Here is a 19,076-nt window from a genome sequence, read left to right as displayed (position 1 = left end):
TTGCAAGATAAAAAAATTGTTTAAAAATTTCTTAACTAGATAATCAAGTGAGGTCTTGAACTATGAGTAGTACGGATGCCCTTTGTCTGCTAAAAAAAACATCACTGCATCACATGATCACAACTTAGCCAATGGTTCTCTGGTGGGATTGTGGGTAATTGTCTCTCATGCTCGGTCTTAGTGCACGTGCATCACTCGTATAGTCAACATCTGTGCATGCGTGTACTGTTTACTATAACATTGTGACCACGTGTGTGTGAAATAGCATTCTTTTTTATTTTGTGTCCAAGTGTTGTGACTGTTCTTTAGTAACTGGACTGCAACAACAGGCCTTTTGGATTAAATAAAAAGTTAAAAAGGCTGGTCTGTAGCAGTGCGGAAGATGAATCTGTTTAAGGACAATGCGACATCACATCCTCAAAATAAGGCAGAAGCAAGTGTCACAACCTGGTTCGGGAACAGCACCATGCAGGACAGACGAGCTCTATAGAGGGTGGTGCGATCAACTTAGCACATCATCTGCACCGAGCCCCCCGACCTGCAGTCGATCTACAGCAAGGACCAAGGCCAGGAAAATAGTAAACCACCTCAGCCACCCCAACAATGGACGTTATCTTTGTTACGGTTAGGAAAGCGCTGAAGGCCAACGCAGAGAGACTGAGGAGATGCTTCTTCCCGCAGCTATACGAACTCTCATTCATAACATTCCGGTCTGGCATCTTACACAAAACAATCTCACTACTCATCACAATGCACAATACACATTATGCACATTTTGCATACCATGGAATTTTGAACTTTGAACTTGACTTTGCACATTATCCTAACCCTAACCCTTGCAATATCAGACCGCAAGAACCTACACTGGATAGTGAGGACAGCTAAGAAGATCATCGGGGTCTCTCTCTCCTCTATTGAAGACATCTACACCACATGCTGCATGTGCAAAGCCACCAGCATTGTGGCTGACAGGACACACCCCTCACACTCACTCTTCACCCTTCTGTCAACTGGAAAAAGGTACCAAAGCATTTGGGCACTCACATCCAGACTATGTAACAGTTTTTACCCACAAGCCATCCGTCTCCTCAACACAAAGGGACTGGACTGATAAACACACACACTGATCTACAACCATCTCAAAATACCTACTGTAACTGAACTGCTCTTTGCAATATTTGCACACTATTTTTTTTTTATTATTGCTGCTACTCAGATATGTCAAATGTTTACTGTTTCTCTTTCCACTATCTCAACTCAAACCTCATCACTAAAAAAAAAGTACTGTAACGTGTTACGTTGTCGTGTTACGTTGTTCTGTAGCTCTTTGTTTGCACATGTGCACGTGCACTTTGTTGTCTGTTGTCCATTTTTTTTCTCTCTTTTTTTATATAGAAATAGATAGTTTTTTAAGATAACTTAAAAATGTAAATCTGTCATATCTGAGCTAGTCAGCTAATTAGATCTCATAATTAGCTGCATGTACTGTATTTAGCACCTTGGTCCTGGAGGAACGTTGTTTCGTTTCACTGTCTACCAAACTGCATATGGTTGAAATGACTACTTCAACCTACTTTGACCTACAGTACTTGACTTGACATTCCAGCACATTGCACTCTATTTTGAAAACTATTATTTTCCCTGTTTTTTATTTTTAGGTCATCAGTGTATGCATTTCACTTCATATCATACACAGTATGACTGTGTATGTGATTTATAAAATTTACACTTGATTTGAATTCATTTTAAATTAATGGATATCTTTATTCACCCACTGGCACACATGTGGAATGTCAGAATGGGAAAGAAAGGTGATTTAAGCAATTTTGAGCGTGGCATGGTTGTTGGTGCCAGACGGGCCGGTCTGAGTATTTCACAATCTGCTCAGTTTAGGGATTTTCACGCACAACCATTTCTAGGGTTTACAAAGAATGGTGGGAAAAACATACAGTATGCGGCAGTCCTGTGGGCGAAAATGCCTTGTTGATGCAGAGGAGAAGTCAGAGGAGAATGGGCCGACTGATTCAAGCTGATAAAAGAGCAGCTTTGACTGAAATAACCACTCGTTACAACCGAGGTATGCAGCATGTTGTGCATGTTTGTGAAGCCACAACATGCACAACCTTGAGGCGGATGGGCTACAACATGAGAAGACCCCACCGGGTACCACTCATCTCCACTACAAATTGGAAAAAGAGGCTACAATTTGCATGAGCTCACCAAAATTGGACAGTTGATGACTGGAAAAATGTTGTCTGGTCTGATGAGTCTCGATTTCTGTTAAACCATTCAAATGGTGGAGTCAGAATTTGGCGTAAACAGAACTAAAACATGTATTCATCATGCCTTGTTGCCACTGTGCTGTCACGAACGGGGTGTTATGGCGGATGTTGATTGCTGTGGGTGAAGGGCAGGCATAGAGGCAGAAGGGTTGTTTAACCAAAAGAGTCTTTTAATAATGGTTGTTACAGAAATAATAAAGACAAAAAACAAACAAAGGAACAAAAACTCAAACAATACTTGATGGCATGGGGTTAAACATGACGCAGACGAAGGGACACCAACCGGCTCTAATACCTGTTACACTACGTTTAAGCTCTGTAGCGAAACACAGGCTGAAGGATGCTTAACAAACACCCTGTAACGAAACACAGGCTAAAGAACTCCTAGCAAACGCTCTGTGGAGAAACAGAGGCTTAAGGACTAAACACGTAACAGGACACACAAACTACGCGTGGAGCGGAAACAGGACACAACAAGACGAGACACCCGACAACCGGGAGAGACGAGAGACAGAGAGAGACGGGAGAGAGACACGAAAAGACAAGAACCAAGGAGAGGCAAGAGACAAGGAGAGACAAAAAGAGACTAGAGACAAGGAGAGAAACAGGAACAGGGCTAAAGACATGGCAATCAGCTAGACATGACTTTTAGCTAAACATAGTTAAGAGCACTTAACCATGGCAGTCAGCTACACATTCACCTAGCTAAGCATGTCTTTAGCCCAATATGCACTAAGCTACACTTACCTAATAGCTCAACACAACACTAGGGAATTGGGTCACAGAAACACAGAGACAAGGGATAACCAGTGGCTAGGCTAGGGGACACTCAAAGGCTAGGCTCACTGGGAAACTAGGGAGACAGGAAACACAGAAAGGCTAGAGACACAAAGGGGCTATGGCTAGAAGCATGGTAGTTAGCTCAACATAGATTTGAGCTAAACACACTCCTAGCCAAACACACACCTATTTACTTACAGTACCTGCTCTAGCTAAACACACAAGAAAACAGGGGGACAAAAACCACAATACTCACACCACCACACATGACACGACTGAATCAGCTCCACAAAGACAGACACACAGAACATCTACAGAAAACATTGCCAAACTGGGAGCCCAAGTCAACACAACTTAAATCAAAATATAAACTAAACAAAGAACAAAACAGACCGCCCACACAAATGACAGTAGTATTAACTAATAATGCTCGACCCAGTTTCCCAGACTAAACAGCTATTTATAGATGGATTAATGGCTACCTCGGCTCTACACCGGACCAACTTACATGTGCAGGCTGGTGGTGGCAGTGAAATGGTGTGGGGAATGTTTTCTTGGCACACTTTAGGCCCCTTAGTGCCAATTGGGCATCGTTTAAATGCCATGGGCTACCTGAGCATTGTTTCTGACCATGTCCATCCCTTTATGACCACCATGTACCCATCCTCTGATGGCTACTTCCAGCAGGATAATGCACCATGTCACAAAGCTCGAATCATTTCAAATTGGTTTCTTGAACATAATGAGTTTACTGTACTAAAAAGGCCCCCACAGTCACCAGATCTCAACCCAATAGAGCATCTTTGTGATGTGGTGGAACGTGAGCTTCGTTCCCTGGATGTGCATCTCACAAATCTCCATCAACTGCAAGATGCTATCCTATTAATATGGGCCAACATTTCTAAAGAATGCTTTCAGCACCTTGTTGAATCAATGCCACGTAGAATTAAGGCAGTTCTGAAGGCGAAAGGGGGTATTAGTATTGTGTTCCCAATAATCCTTTAGGTGAGTGTACATCATAACTTTCAAACTACTGAGAGGTGAAGTGTCAAGCATTCAATATCTCAACACAATGGATCAAGTTGTGGGATATATTAGATAAGCGTAAAGAGATATATTAGGTAAGCGTAAAGAGCCAGTGTGTGTGGCTGTGTGTGTGTGTGTGTGCAGGTTTTTATTCCAACCAAGCAGAAGCCACACCTGCCAGTCTATTAAAAGCCAAGAGCAATTAAAATAAACAGGTGGAATCAAGTGTGGTTTATGCTTGGTTGTAATAAAATCCTACACGCACACACTGGACCTAATGAAGAAAACTTGTTATGGGTGCTGCAGCGGTGTGACACTTCCATTTAATAGTTTAAACAATCTGCTTTAAACACCAGCAATTAGAATTGTGTATTGGATCGGAGAAGCAACATCCATTATTATTAGGCAATGTCTTGTTAAGAGAAACTTCTTACAAGTCTAAAGATGAGGCTACTGAAAATGACTCTGGCTAGAATTGTTATCTGTGCCACTCTGGGTCTTTTCTTGATTACTTATGTGGCGAAGTGGAAGATATCAAACAATGACAAGACCGAAAAAATCGGCGCACTGGAGAAAGAACATGACAAGGAACAAGCTGTTGAAAAAATCTGTGAGTATTTCAGTTATGGGTGTGCTGCTCAATCTGTTTCTGTAGTTTCTATAAAAGTGTTTGTTTTGTATGAAAGAGATTAACTAAGGAAAGCTGTAAAATGCAACAGAAATGATAAAAATATAAAAATATAGATAATTCCAGCTGCATCAGAATTTTTATTTTTATTTTTTAGATTTGCTATGATCTAATAATATACACAATAAGATCAATATTTTGTAAGGTCAATATTTGGATATCTGGCCATCACATCCACAATACAGTATATGTGCTTGTGAAATTTCCCATTTCAGATTTAGCCCTGTCAATGCTTTTGTAATAACCTCCACTCCTCTGGGAAGGGATTTTATTAGTTTTTGAGCATTGTTATGGGAATTTGTGTTCATTCAGCTACAACAGCATTAGTGAGCTCAGGCAGTAATGTTGGGGATTGGAGGCTCCAATTCCAGTTCTAGTTCCAGTCCCAGACATGTTCGAGTTACAGCTTTGTGCAAATCAATTTGAGAAAGTGTGACAGAAAGTTTTAAATCTGGTTAAGAAGGAGAAAACAAAATTTATATTTACATTTAAGCATTTGGCAGACGCTCTTCTCCAAAGTTTCTGTCATTGTATAGAGACTTACACTTGGTTACTAGGTTACTAACCTAGTGATGGGAATTAGTCCAAGTCCAAAATTGTTCCGGAAAAAGTTATAACTAATGACCTTAATTTTTATTTTTAATAAAATGTCTGTTTTTAGCTGCCCTGTTTTTATGTTACTACTACTTATTTCAATTTAAACCCGAAAGGGATTATTTTGAACTCATATAATAAGATCATAATAATAACAATACTACTACTACTATTAAATATAGTTGGGCTTGGGACAGGCACTTCATCCAGTGGCTGAGAATCCAACCCAGGCCTTTCATGTGGCAGGCGAAACGTCTGCAGTACCACTGAGCCACCAGTGCCCTGTTACAATTCAGATGATTCATTTTCTTAATTTTTTTCTGTTAAATCAAAAATTACAAAATCTATAAATTTTAATACTAAAACTAAAACTAATAGGAATTCAGGATTTATATTCAAACCCTAAAAACCAAAGTTTTAAACCTGACAAATTCAAAACCTAAACAATTTATGCTACACTGAAAAAAAATTATACTTTGGATTGTCTTCAATTTGTTACAAGTATTTTTTTTTTACTTTCTCTCAAATCATATTTTATAATATAATTTAAGATTAAATTTTGATTAAATAATTTTTTTTTTGTAAGTTTCCCCAAAGCAAAAAAAAAAAAAAATTCATCCATCCAAATCAGAAACGAAAGTTATTACAAGGCCTTAGGCCAGTAAAACGTATTTTTCTACCTTGTGACAACTTGATTATATCACGTTAGAAAAAACAAAAATGTAACATTATATTTAAGTTTAGTGTTTACCTTGAAAGAAACGAATTACTGTACATTCATGTAGTATAAAGTTAGAGTTAGTAAAGTAATCTTTTTTATTATTCTCACGTTAAAAGTAAGTTACGTAACTTAATTTTATGAATTATATGTAAAAATCAATATACAAAATAGTCTTTTTCTGAAATAAAAAATTTACTTATCTCTAAGCCAAAAAAGTTAATTTATGTAGAAAAGTTACATTTATAAATGAAGACAATAAACAAACAAGTTCTCCTCCAAAAACATTTATAACCATCCTTAAAACCATACATTACCTTTTCTTTTTGTTGTACTATTAAATTATTTTTCCAATTATAAGACAGAAAAAAAATAAATAAAACAATGCATTTTTAATATCATAAGCTTAAGAAGTGTCTAAACCTATTTGCTAATCATGTGAACATCTGACAATTGCTTGACAAAGTGACCAAAATGTAAAATTTTAATGTCAATATAGAATATGTTCCCTAAATATTTTCTGCAGGGCCACAAAAGTGTTTGAGCTTACCATGATAGCTCAAGTTTAGTGCATAGATGAGGCCAAACAAAAAGGAACATTCATGTGTGACTGATGGGAACTCAATAAGTCACAATCTCGATTTCCTGTGGTGGCTAAAGAAAGTCCTCTTCCTACCTGAAGACAAACAGGGCCATTGGGCACCTCTCAAGTTCTGAACAACCTAATAATAGAAAGGACATTTTGTTAGACAAATTGCTCCATTTGGCAAAACCATGTCTGATGTATGAATGTAAAAATCATGAAAAAAATCGTGAACCTTTTTTGCACTATGAGTGCAAAAACCCCCACCTAGGATTATGGTGCATCAAGTTAAATTTAAGTATGTCAATAAATAGGCCAAAACAACTGACATACATATACACACACACACATCTTTTATTACATTATATTGTCAAAAGTATTGGCTCATCTGCCTTCACATGCATATAAACTTGAGTAACATCCACTTCTTAATCCATAGGGTTTAATATGATGTTGGCCATTTGCAGCTACAGTATAACAGCTTCAACTCTTTTGTGAAGTCTTTCCACAATTTTTAGGAGCATGCATGTAACTAATGTTAATACATACTATGATTTAAAAAAAATAAATAATGGCCCTGTGTAAAGGTTGTGCTGCAGCTGATAATGCCACTGACCTCGTATTTGTCAATATGAAGGAGCAGATGTAGTTGTGTGGTTTTTGGATGTTGGTATACTGATTGACAAATCCCAGCACCACCAAGCTGCCACTTGGACCTTTGAGCAAGGCTAATTAATCAATTCAGTAACATTTTTCAGTCCTAAGGTTGAAATGCATTATAAACAAATGCTTACCAGTGCTTAATTAGTTGGTCCACATCTTCCACTCAAATACACCATTCGACATTTCAGGAGATACTCTCTTCATACATTCACCTCCAGGATCTAGGCATGTAAAAACAAACATAGTAATGTTGGTTATGTTAGGCTTGTGAAGCGTGATAAAATGAACATGGCAGACATTCAAACCTGTATTTAGAGAGCATACACTTGTGAACAAGTTAAACTAAAATGTTTTATTCTGCTAGTTATGTTTTAATTTAGTGAGTCACAGCCAACTTGATTTGGATGCCTTGCTCGGCTCCTGTGGCTTCCATTCACAATATAACATTTGACCCCAAGCTAATTCTGCTTTTTGACCAAGTACATACCAGATCAAGAACTTAAGGATGAAAATGATGTCTTCTCTCTTACAATTCCTCCCTTGTTTCTGATGATCTCAATTAGTTTATAGTGTTGCTTGTCCAAGGAAACCAGCAATCTTGCTTGAAGTGGAGCAGTTATAATTCTCAGAAACTCTCAGGAACAGAAAGTCCAAACAAAAATTGGACTGGCTCAAGTTTGTAGCAAATCTTAATTACAGTATTTATAGAAAGATCCCACCGACACACTTTAAAAGTGCTCACGACTGACAATACTGTACAATAAATCCATAAACATAATTCAGTTTTGCAGGATAATTGAAATTTTTCTCTGATATCATCAGATAATTCAACTACTAATTTTTAGGGTAGAGTCATGGAAGAGATACATTTACGTAGAAATTACATGAGTTTGCTTTCTTACCTGGTTTAAAAGAGTTTTTTTTTTTTTTTTTTTTTTAAACTATGGCCGCCAGCAGAACATGATTCAGTCCGCGATAATGCTACAGTAGGTCATGAGGTCATGTGACACGGCAAACTTTTGGTTTAAAGTAGAAATGTCCTTTAAGTGAAGGGATTACATTTAAGTTTAACCAGGGGCTGCGATGATGTAAGTGAAGTAAAAAATCTGTTTTGTTTTGGAAATTCAAAATTTCTAACAGATCGATGTAGAAACATACTTTGTATCAATAATACAGCATTTTCACTTTTTTCAGTGTAGTAAAGTAGTCGGTTCAAATTTAAGAGAGATATTTGCCAATTGCAAGAAATCTTGCTTTCTGACCTCCTAAACAGTAGGCAAAAAGTGGAGCTTACGTTTTCTATCTTAATCAAAACAATTTAACATGGGCAGTTTACATGATGTCAGACACAAAATTGCTAGGCTAAAAGATTTAAAGTTGGTGGAAACTTTAAGGAGACTGTTACTGTGGCTTAAAATATCAAAGTTATTCAGCTAATTTGAAAAACATAATTTCTGCATACTCAAATATAAAAAAATTCTAAATACTCATCAAGGTCTATTAATTCAAACGAATTGCAAGTATTTAACAGTACTTAATATGTTTACAGTAATTACTTTGAGCATTAGGGTTTACAGTGTGTGTTATTTGAGTGTGTTAGGACCTTGAAAAAGTCATGACCACCCGATGGCACTTCACAACTTGCACACATCACACCTCATACAGGGCTAATGTCAGTTTGAGCCCTAAATATTTGTTGAGTGCGTTAGTGTGTGTGTGAGATTGAGAGAGAGAGAGAGGTCTGTGTGTGTGTGTGTGTGTGTGTGTGAGGATGTGTCAGTCTGTGTGTGACGAGTAAATGTGTTTGTTCATGTTTGTGTGTGTGGTGTGTGAGTCTGTGTTAACATTTGTGATGTGTCTGTTAGTAGGCCCCAGTGAAAAAAAAATACACTTTAGTGTATTATAAATATATTGAAATCCTCGATAGTACATTGCAAATATACTAACAAAAAATTGTATCATCAGTTAATATATAAAAAGTATACTAACATCATGCTTTTACCAAATTTTGAAATTAAATTTTTAATATACTTAAAAATAATTGTATTATAGTACACTTTTCAAAAATATATTATTGGAAAATATACTTTAAGTGAAAGGTTGGTCTAATTTTCAAACTATACTTATTTAAACTTTTTTTTCAATGTATTTTTGGTATATTTTTAAATAATATGCTCAAAATAATCATTGTACAAATGTACAGAAAGTATACATTAGAATACAATTTTTAATATATGGTAGTCTCAGTATATTATCAGTTAAATTTAAATGTAATTATATTTAGTGCACTACTCTCACGTGCTTTCTCGTTTCTGCACGCCGAATCTGTCTATCGCGCGCTCGCGATGTTAAACTCGTTTTTGTGCGCTGAAAATCATTTTTTCCTGTTCAAGATAATTTATGTTTGCACTCTCTCACTCTTCTGTGCGCTCACAGAATAAAGTGACACTGCAGCGGTGTGATATCTTTGTATCTATTCCAGCAACCCATAGACTAGTATTCGGCGCCCCATCAGCCAATCAGAGATTGTAGGCGGGCAGATTCGGAAAGTCCGCTCTCTGATTGGCTCCCCAGTCCTTCACTTCTAGTTTGAATTAACGGCTGGAAGCTGCAACATCGCGTGCGTTAGTTCGTATCGTTATTATTTTATTTTCATCGGCATAAGGTAAATTTAACGGTTTTTGTTAGGTAGTTTGTAATTAAGTACATACTTTAAACTATAGAATGTATTGTTTAATGTGTTGTTGCTAAATCTCATGTACTTTGCTTGTGGTATAATGCTCCGTAGCTTTCGGCCTGTTTTCAGTCTCTGTGTAACAGTTAGAATCAACTCACCAGGTTTAAACTAATACTGTACCTGTATACTCTAATACTTATGTCTGTCTGTGTCCACACACCAGGTTTAAACTAATACTGTACCTGTATACTCTAATACTGACGTCTGTCTGTGTCCACACACCAGGTTTAAACTAATACTGTACCTGTATACTCTAATACTAATGTCTGTCTGTGTCCACACACCAGGTTTAAACTAATACTGTACCTGTATAATGTAATGTGTTTTAAAAACATGTTATAGTGTAGAAAATACATTCAGCATTTGTAAATGATCCTAAACACCTTTAGTGTACTGTGAATACATTTGCAATACTGTAATATAGAAGGTTTTATGTACTGTATGATACAATAAAGTTTATTTGTATTAACCTCACAGTGTACTTTTTTAGTATTTGTAATTGACCAGAAGTATAACAGCTACTGCTGTAATAAAAATATATGCTCATAGTATATTAATCTTGTATTTGTAACACAGTAAAAATAGCTGTAATGTATTTATAATATATTAAATATATATACTTAAATTGTATTAATTACTGTCAGGTATGTACGTTAGTACACACACAGGCATATACTTTAAGTGTACTAAGTATACTTAAAGTTGTTCCACTTTATAACACAAAAGTATACTTAATACACTTTAAATTGTACTTTTGTACAATTTAATTACAACTTAAATACACTTAGTACAAAATTAGTTGTTCCAAAATAGCAAACTTCAAGTAAACGAGTCATTAGTCTGGCTGCAAGTACATTTAAGTATGCTTTGGCATGCTAGGATTTAATATACTTAGCATACTTTTTTTTTACTAGGGGGTGTGTGATGTGTGTGTGAGACATGTGACTTGTTAGTGTGTGTGGGGGTGTTTGTTTTTGCGTGCGTGCATGTGAGACAGATGTGTGTGTGAGTGTTAAAATTTGTGATGTGTGATGTACATGAGTATAAGTGTGTTTGTGTATACGTGCGTGTGTGCATCATTGTGATATAAGTGACTTTGTGTGTGTGCATCGTGAGAGAGGTGTGTGTGTGTGTGTGTGTAAGTGTTAACATTTGTAATGTGTCTGTGTGTATGTGTGTGATGTATGAGTGTGTGTGTGAGAGAGAGATTTAAATCTAAAAATTACCTAAAAGAACCAAAGATGCTGAAAGTACACAGTTAAAAACAAATTTATTCTGCATAATAATCTTCAGAAGCGACCTTTTGAATTATCTTTTCTAAGATCAGAAGCTTGTAGCTCAGAGTCCACTGGTGATAAGAGGGTTTTATTTCAAAACAATTCTTTTAATGATTAACCTTTGAGACAGGCGGTTATCACTCTCGCTCTCAGCTGAAACCTCTGACCAGACACTGCTATTTATTGCTTTATGAATTACACTGTGATAGATATCAGTTCAAGTAAACAGACTGAGACTTTTGTGAAAACGTCTGTGGGGGGCTATACCATAGGTGAAGTAGTGAATGGTTTTAGTTGGGATGTGTGAAATACTGGGTGGATCCGGAGCCCCGCAGGCAGCTGGAGACGGTAGGTGACGGGTTAATCCGTAGAGTGATGCGGTATGGGCTGATGAACCTGGGTGAGAGCTTCCGGGATTCGCTGTGCCGAAGCAGGTTTTTTGTTGATAACCATACCTTGTCACCTACTTTGTACAAACGTCCCAGATGGTGTCGACAGCGATGCTGGGCGATGTAGCTGGTGTTGGCGCGTTGGATGGAGAGGTTGGCTTGATTCCATAGCTGTCGACACCTAGGGATCAACTGTTGGGCAGATGGTACGTCAACCTCTGGTTCTTGATGGTTGAACATCGGAGGCTGGAAACTATGGCAGACCTCAAATGGGCTTAGGTTGGTAGCAGAGGAGACTCGGAGGTTGTGAGACAGCTCTGTCCATGTGAGGTAGCGAGCCCAGGAGCGCTGGCGATCAGAAACAAAACACCTCATGTAGTGCTCCAGCTGTTGGTTGGTCTGTTCCGTCTGACCGTTAGTCTGGGGGTGGTAACTGGAGGACAGACTACTGGTGGAATTGATCAGACGCCAAAAGGCCTTCCAGAACTGGGCGGTGAACTGGGGCCCCCTGTCTGAGACAATGTCTTTTGGGAACCCATGCAAGCAGACTACGTGTTCCAATATCAGCTTGGCTGTGTTTTTTGCTGATGGGAGTCCGGTGAGTGCCACCAGGTGTACTGCTTTGGAGAACCGGTCGACAATGGTTAGGATGGTGTTTTTTCCTTCGGAAACCGACAGGCCCGTGATGAAATCCAGGGCGATGTGCGTCCAGGGCCGTTGAGGAATGGAAAGTGGACGGAGCTCTCTGGGGGTGGGTTGGTTTACATCCTTGGCTCTGGCACACACCTGGGCATGCCTGAAAGAACTCCTCGATGTCCTTCTTCATGAAGTGCTACCAGAATGCCCATTTTACAAACAGAAGAGTTCGTCGGGTTCCGGGGTGTCCCGCGATGGGCAAGGAGTGGCCCCATTGGAGGACCTCCGATCTTAAGCATTGGGGAACGTAAACCTCTGGTCCGAATGCCTGTCGGTCCGATCTCTGCAGCTTGTTCCTGGCAAACCCTCGTCTCTAAGTCTAAGTGGAGGGGTGCCGTCTTTCTCGTGTTGCCGGGATAGGGCATTGGCCTTGGTGTTTTTGGAACCCAGGCGGTATGATAGGTGGAAATCATATTGTTCGAAAAATAATGCCCACCGTGCCTGCCGTGAATTGAATTGATTGAGGTTTCTGATGGTTATGAGGTTCTGGTGATCAGTCCAGACAATGAACGGCTCACTTGTGCCCTGGAGCCAGTGACGCCATTCCTCCAAGGCCCACTTTATGCCCAACAGCTCGCAGTCCCCTACTCCGTATCATTACTGAGTGGGGTCAAATTTCTTGGAGAAGAAGCTACAGAGATGTAGCTTCTGGTCTGGTCCACCTCCACAACGAATGGTTTGTTGGCATCTGGATGGAGAAGAACCTGTGGTAAAACGATGGCAAACTTCTTAAAATGCAGAAATAGCAGCTCGCAAACCCGAGAAACCGTTGAAGTTGCTTAAGAGTCCTGGGTAGGGGCCAATGACGCACAACTTCTAGTTTCTGTGGGTCCATGGCCACACCCTGGGGCGAGATAACAAAACCCAGGAACGTGGTGGAGTGCTTGTAAAAAGCATATTTCTCCAACTTGCAGTACAGTTGGTGAGCAAGCAATCTCTTTAGAACAGCCCAGACGCGTTGAATGTGCTCTTCGGTGGTGTAGGAGTAGATGAGAATGTCTTCTAGGTAGACATACACCCATCGGCCTAAAATGTCTCTCAGGACGTGATGAAAGCCGTCTTCCACTCATCGCCCTCTCTAATAGTGCCAAGTTGTAGGCACTCCGGAGGTCCAACATTGTGAACACGGTGGCACCAGAGGGGGCGTCCAGAACTGAGTTGGTGAGCGTCAACGGGTTTCTTTTAATGGTGATTTTATTTAGCCCCCGATAGTCGGCACACGGGGGAAGTTCACCCCCTTTCTTCCTCACGAAGAAGAACCCCGCGGCCACTGGCGAGAAGGACGGCCGGATGGTTCCATGGTAAAGCTCTATCGCCAGGTCATATGGGAGATGAGGTAAAAGGTGGTTGGCATGTCTTTTGCAAAAGGCTTCAGCCAGGTCCCGATAGGCGGGAGAGATGTCCTGATGTCGACATTGGGAGCCTCGGACTCCGTGGAACGCGTACCAGCCTGGGCCCGCAGGCAAAGTTCGGTGCAGGTCGACCCTCACTGGAGGATCCGGTTCCGTGTCCATGAAATGAGGGGGTCATGTTGCAGTAGCCAGGGATAGCCGAGTGTGATGGGAGGTGAGGAGATAGAGATGAGCTGAAACTAGAGCTGTTTGTGATGTTGATCGATGGTGAGCGTGATGGGTTGGATCTGGTGGGTGATGGGGCTGGAGGAAAGGGTCTGACCGTCAACCGATGTAATTTGAACTGGCTTAAGTAGAGTCAATGATGTTACCTGCAGCACCAAAATCGATGAATGCAGTACTTTGGACCCGTTTGTGGCCAAATTGGAGGGATACCTGTACCGTGAGAGATGGTGGTGTTGGTAGTGGTGGAGATTTGGAGAGGGCCCGATGAGTCACTCCGCTTACTCACCGGGGTTGCACGTTTCCCGGCCGGAGAGGGCAGACCGCCCAGTGGTGTGCCGCGGACCCACAGTAGACACACAGTCCCTCTCGAAACTGGCATTCACGTTATTAGGCAATTAGGCGCGTCCTAATTGCATGGGTTGCCCGGCTCCGGTGTCAACCACAGCAGGAGGTGGAGATCCGACGTGTCTGGTGACGGCGGTGGTGAAGGTGGTAGGTGGTCGATGTGCGGGGTAGGAGAAAGTGGGTGTTGGCGGCAGGGTCCTCGTGGGTGGCTTCGGGCGAGAGAGAAAGCGCTAATCAGTCCGGAGGGCAAGCTAGATCAGCCTTTCCAGTGTGGCGGGGAGCTCCCGTCCGGTGAGTTCATCTTTAATGCGTGAAGCCAGTCCCTCGTAGTGAGTTTGAGCTGGCGGGTATACTCTTTATACGAATGGGCGGTATCTGAGTCGGGGTGGAGAACTGGCATGGCCCACTCTGCTGCCTGCCCAGATAGCAACGAGACGAGGAGAGCAATGCGCAACTGATCGGTGGAGTACTTGGTGGAATTGAACTCAAACACCAGATTCAATGCAGTCAAAAAACACTACACTTCCCGTCCGAGCCATCCTATTATCCGGTACAGGGAGGAAAACATCAGGAGGGGGGGATGATGGGAGGCCGGCTAGCTGCGCAAGCGACAGCCCCGCGAAGAGTAGCGAACTCCCCGGTTAGCTGATCAATTAGCTCGACATGCCGCTTCACCACGTTGCAGAGGTGCGAGTAATCCGCTGGGTTCACGGTGGTTCAAGGTTATTGGCAGTATAAGCATTAAACTGCAAATCTGTGTATGACTGTGTATGTGTGAGGGTTCCCCACTAAAGGGGACTGTTTTTAGTTTGTAGTTTTGATGGTAGACTCAGAAGTTTCTCAGAACGTTTCTCAGAAGGCACCTCGGTCAGGGGATGCAGGTGCTCACCTGAACAAGGTAGCTAATTAATCTTGTTATAAATAGCTGGTTGTTCTGGGAAACTGGGTCGGGCATTAATGTTAATGTGAGTTCTGTTAAGTGGGTTTTGTTTTGTCTTGTTCTGTTTTAGTTTGTTTAATTATAGTTGGCCTTTTGGTTTATGGAGCTTTAAGTTAAGTTAATATTTGTCTTTATTTAGTATGTCTCTATGGCTACGTTTACACTGCAGGTCTCGATGCCCAATTCTGATTTGTTGCCTATATCTGTTTTTTTTTTGACCGTCTGTTTACACGTTCTTTCAACTATGACTCATATCCAATAAACGTGTTTACACTTGCCATGCCATCTAAAACATTGCGCATACTTATAGGGAGGTGCTTGCGCTACACACTAGCCAAGATAGACGAAGGTGAAGTATGCTTGACGCTCTGCGATAAATGCAAAGTTCGTGAAACGTCATCATGGTTTTAAAACGGAGGAGAAGAAAAAAACGGCATAATTGCATCCACATGCCTCATTCATTGGGGGGCTTTTCCTTTTCCATGTCACCTGCAATGTTATAATTTCACACGCGCTTCCACCGGAGAATAACATTACGTCATTTAACGGCGAAGTAGTCGCAGTTTAATTTGCGTACAGAACGCAATGCCTCAGGAAATCCGATCTGTCCGTTTACACGACAATCACATTAGCACATATCTGATTTATATATGATTTATTTCCACATATAAAGGAGGCCTGAAATTTATCTCGAAATATCGGAATGCATGCGTTTTTTTCCTGTTTACACAGACATAGAACATATCCGATATGTGTCACATATGAGCAGCAAAAAATCGGAATTGGGTCACATTTACCTGACAGTGTAAATGTAGCCTTTGTATCTGGGTCTCCTAGCAGGAGTAGCTTCTAGGAGAATTAGCCTTTTGTGTTTACCCTCATGTCTGAGTAACCCCCTTTGCATGTTTAGTTCTTAGTCTGTATCAATACTAATCAGTGCACTACTAACCTGCTTAGATCTTAGTCTGTCCAGTCTTCGAGTCTGTCTAGTCTCCTCGTCTGTTTAGATCTTAGTCTGTTTAGCCACTAACCTTTCGAGTTCTTAGTCTGTTTCATACCTAGTCTGCTGTGTACCTAGTCTGTCCGCCCCTTGGGTCTCTGGCTACTAGCCTGTTTAGCAATTAGTCTGTTTGGCTACTAGCTAGCTTAGCAGCTAATGTGCATAACAGCTAGTAGGCCTAGCCAAGCCTGTCTTGTGTATGTATAGTCCCTAGTGTTTAGTCCTCTAGTCTGTTTAGTGTGTGGTGTCCGGTTTGTATCCCATCTCTGTACTGTATATTAGGTTGTGTGATCCCTTGTCTGTGTATTAGTTGTTTATTGGTTTTGGTTATAGTATGCTCCCAAGTTCAAGCCAACTCCCTTTGTTCTTGTTTGTTTGGTTTGTTTATTAAAAGACTCTTTGTTTCAACGTCATCCCCCTCTGCGTCTATGCCTGCCACACCATGCCCACAGTCCAACACCTAGCAGTACATGACAGTATGTGACAAATAAAATTTGAATTTTTTTAACCATGCGATTTGTTTTAAGGACTCTCATGAATGGGGAGCAAGGGATAAACACAATTTAAACTGCGTCCTATAAACACAGACTCAATTTGAAAACAAACCCAAGAAGGTGAGTACTCACAAATCGGGGGAAAATCTCTGAGCCTACATGGCTCAATGACTGAGCGATGTGCTGCGCCATCTTGTCTCCTTTTATGCTTCCCCCAAAACGTCCAAATGGTGGGAAAAAATCCTTAGGAAAACAAGAAGGGCCTGTGCACCCTGTAGTGCTTCGGCCCTAATAATAACAATTAATAATGATATTGCATCACACTTCTATGATTTAGGTTAAAAATAGATAGTTTTATAGTGTTCCCTTTTATCATGAATTAATCTTCATTCCTAATTGTATTATTAGCTAGTTCATGAATTTGGATCTCTGAAATGAAGTAAAACATTACCCATGTCACGAACGGTGTGTAATGGCGGATGTTGATCGCCATGGGCGGAGAGAGCAGGCATAAAGGCAAAGGCGTTGTGTAACCAAAAAAGTCCTTTAATAATGGTTGTTACAGAAATTATGAAGACACAAATCAAACAAAGAAACAAACAAACTCAAACAATATTTAATACTTGGGGTTAAACATGGGCTCTCTGGCAGGACACAGACGAAGGGATACCAACAGGCTTTAATACCTGTTACACTACGTTTAAGCTCTGTAGCAAAACACAGGCTAAAGGATGCCTAGCAAATGCCGTGTGACAAGACAAGAGAGAGACAAGAGACTAGACACAGGGGACTAGAGACACATAGAGACGAGAGACAAGGAGAGAGACGGGACTAGGGCTAAAGATGGCAATCAGCTAGACATGGCTTTTAGTTAAACATGGTTAAGAGTACTTAACCATGGCAGTTAGCTACACATTCATCTAGCTAAGCATGTCTTTAGCCCGACATGCACTAAGCTACACTTACCTACAGTAATAGCTCAACACAACACTAGGGAATTAGGGCACAGAAACAAAGAGACGGAGGATACCCAGTGGCTAGACTAGGGGACACTCAAAGGCTAGGCTCACTGGGAAACTAGGCAGGCAGGAAACACAGAAAGGCTAGAGACACAAAGGGCAATGGCTAGAAGCATGGTAGTTAACTCAACATAGATTTGAGCTAAACACACTCCTAGCCAAACACACACCTATCTACTTACCTGCTCTAGCTAAACACACAAGACACACAAGACAGGGGGACAACAACCACAATACTCACAACAGCACACATGACATGACTGAATCAACTCCACAAACACAGACAGAACATCTACAAAAAACATTGCCAAACTGAGAGCCCAAGTCAACACAACTTAAATCAAAATATAAACAAAACAACTGACAGTAGTATTAACTAATAATGCTCGACCCAGTTTTCCAGACTAAACAGCTATTTATACATGGATTAATGGCTACCTCGGCTCAGGTGTGCACTCGCATCACCTGACCGAGGTGCCTTCTAGGAAACTGAGTCAGCCAACAAAAACTACAAAGAAAAAAACAGTGACTTCTAGTGGTGGTCCCTTACAACCTAAATCATTTTTGATCATTGAAATTTTTCCTGTTACTGGGAAGGGCATCTGGCGTTAAGATTTTGTGATCCCCTGTAACTGTTTTATTAATCTCAGTTGTTTATTTGCAGATGACATGTTGTTGGCCTTCCAAGAAAAGCAAAATCAAATGCAGAAGATGATAGAGAAGTTGCATGAAAACAGAGAAGAAAAGAAAACTGAGATGAAAAAAGGAGATGATCATTCCCTGCTTTTTCCAGACTCTTTTCTGTTTAAATCTTGGGGTAAAAATCTTACCCATGATGAGCAGCGTGAGGCACAGAATTCCTATGAACGATATGGATACAATGCTTACCTGAGCGACCGGCTCCCAATTAACCGACCTCTACCAGACACCCGCGATCCCAGGTAATGTGGCCTCAAACAATAAAAAAAAAAACATGTTTAGGTGTGTGCCATCCGCTTTATCTTTTAAGTTAAACAATAAAACCAAGATAAAACAAGTGGCACACAGGTACCTAAACCCACATTTAAACTATTACATCACTCATTGCTTCTATTTCATCTCCTTAGTGGGGTGGCAACTTACACTGGAAATCATTATGAGAGGCATTCAAATGAAACTAGAAATATAACAGAACACATACACATTTATTAGTGGTACTTGCAAGGTGAAGCACTACTACTACTACTATTATTATTATTATTATTATTATTATACTTGTATACTATATA

General features: G+C 40.4%; 1 protein-coding gene across 1 annotated transcript in view; it reads left to right on the top strand.

Annotated features, from left to right (window-relative positions):
* Positions 1-4,374: 4,374 nt before the first annotated feature.
* The window catches only part of LOC128531247 (probable polypeptide N-acetylgalactosaminyltransferase 8), a 40,506-nt gene continuing 25,804 nt past the window's right edge, over positions 4,375-19,076 (top strand). Inside the window, exons 1-2 of the mRNA XM_053505025.1 lie at positions 4,375-4,698; positions 18,473-18,749. Of these exons, the coding sequence (XP_053361000.1) occupies positions 4,533-4,698; positions 18,473-18,749 (443 nt within the window). The 5' untranslated portion in view covers positions 4,375-4,532. The remainder of the gene's footprint in view (positions 4,699-18,472; positions 18,750-19,076) is intronic.

Source organism: Clarias gariepinus, chromosome 10 (genome assembly GCF_024256425.1).
Source record: "Clarias gariepinus isolate MV-2021 ecotype Netherlands chromosome 10, CGAR_prim_01v2, whole genome shotgun sequence".
Lineage (NCBI taxonomy): Eukaryota > Metazoa > Chordata > Actinopteri > Siluriformes > Clariidae > Clarias > Clarias gariepinus.
The sequence above is the reverse complement of the archived record's forward strand: the minus strand, read 5'-3'. Positions and strand labels throughout refer to the sequence as shown.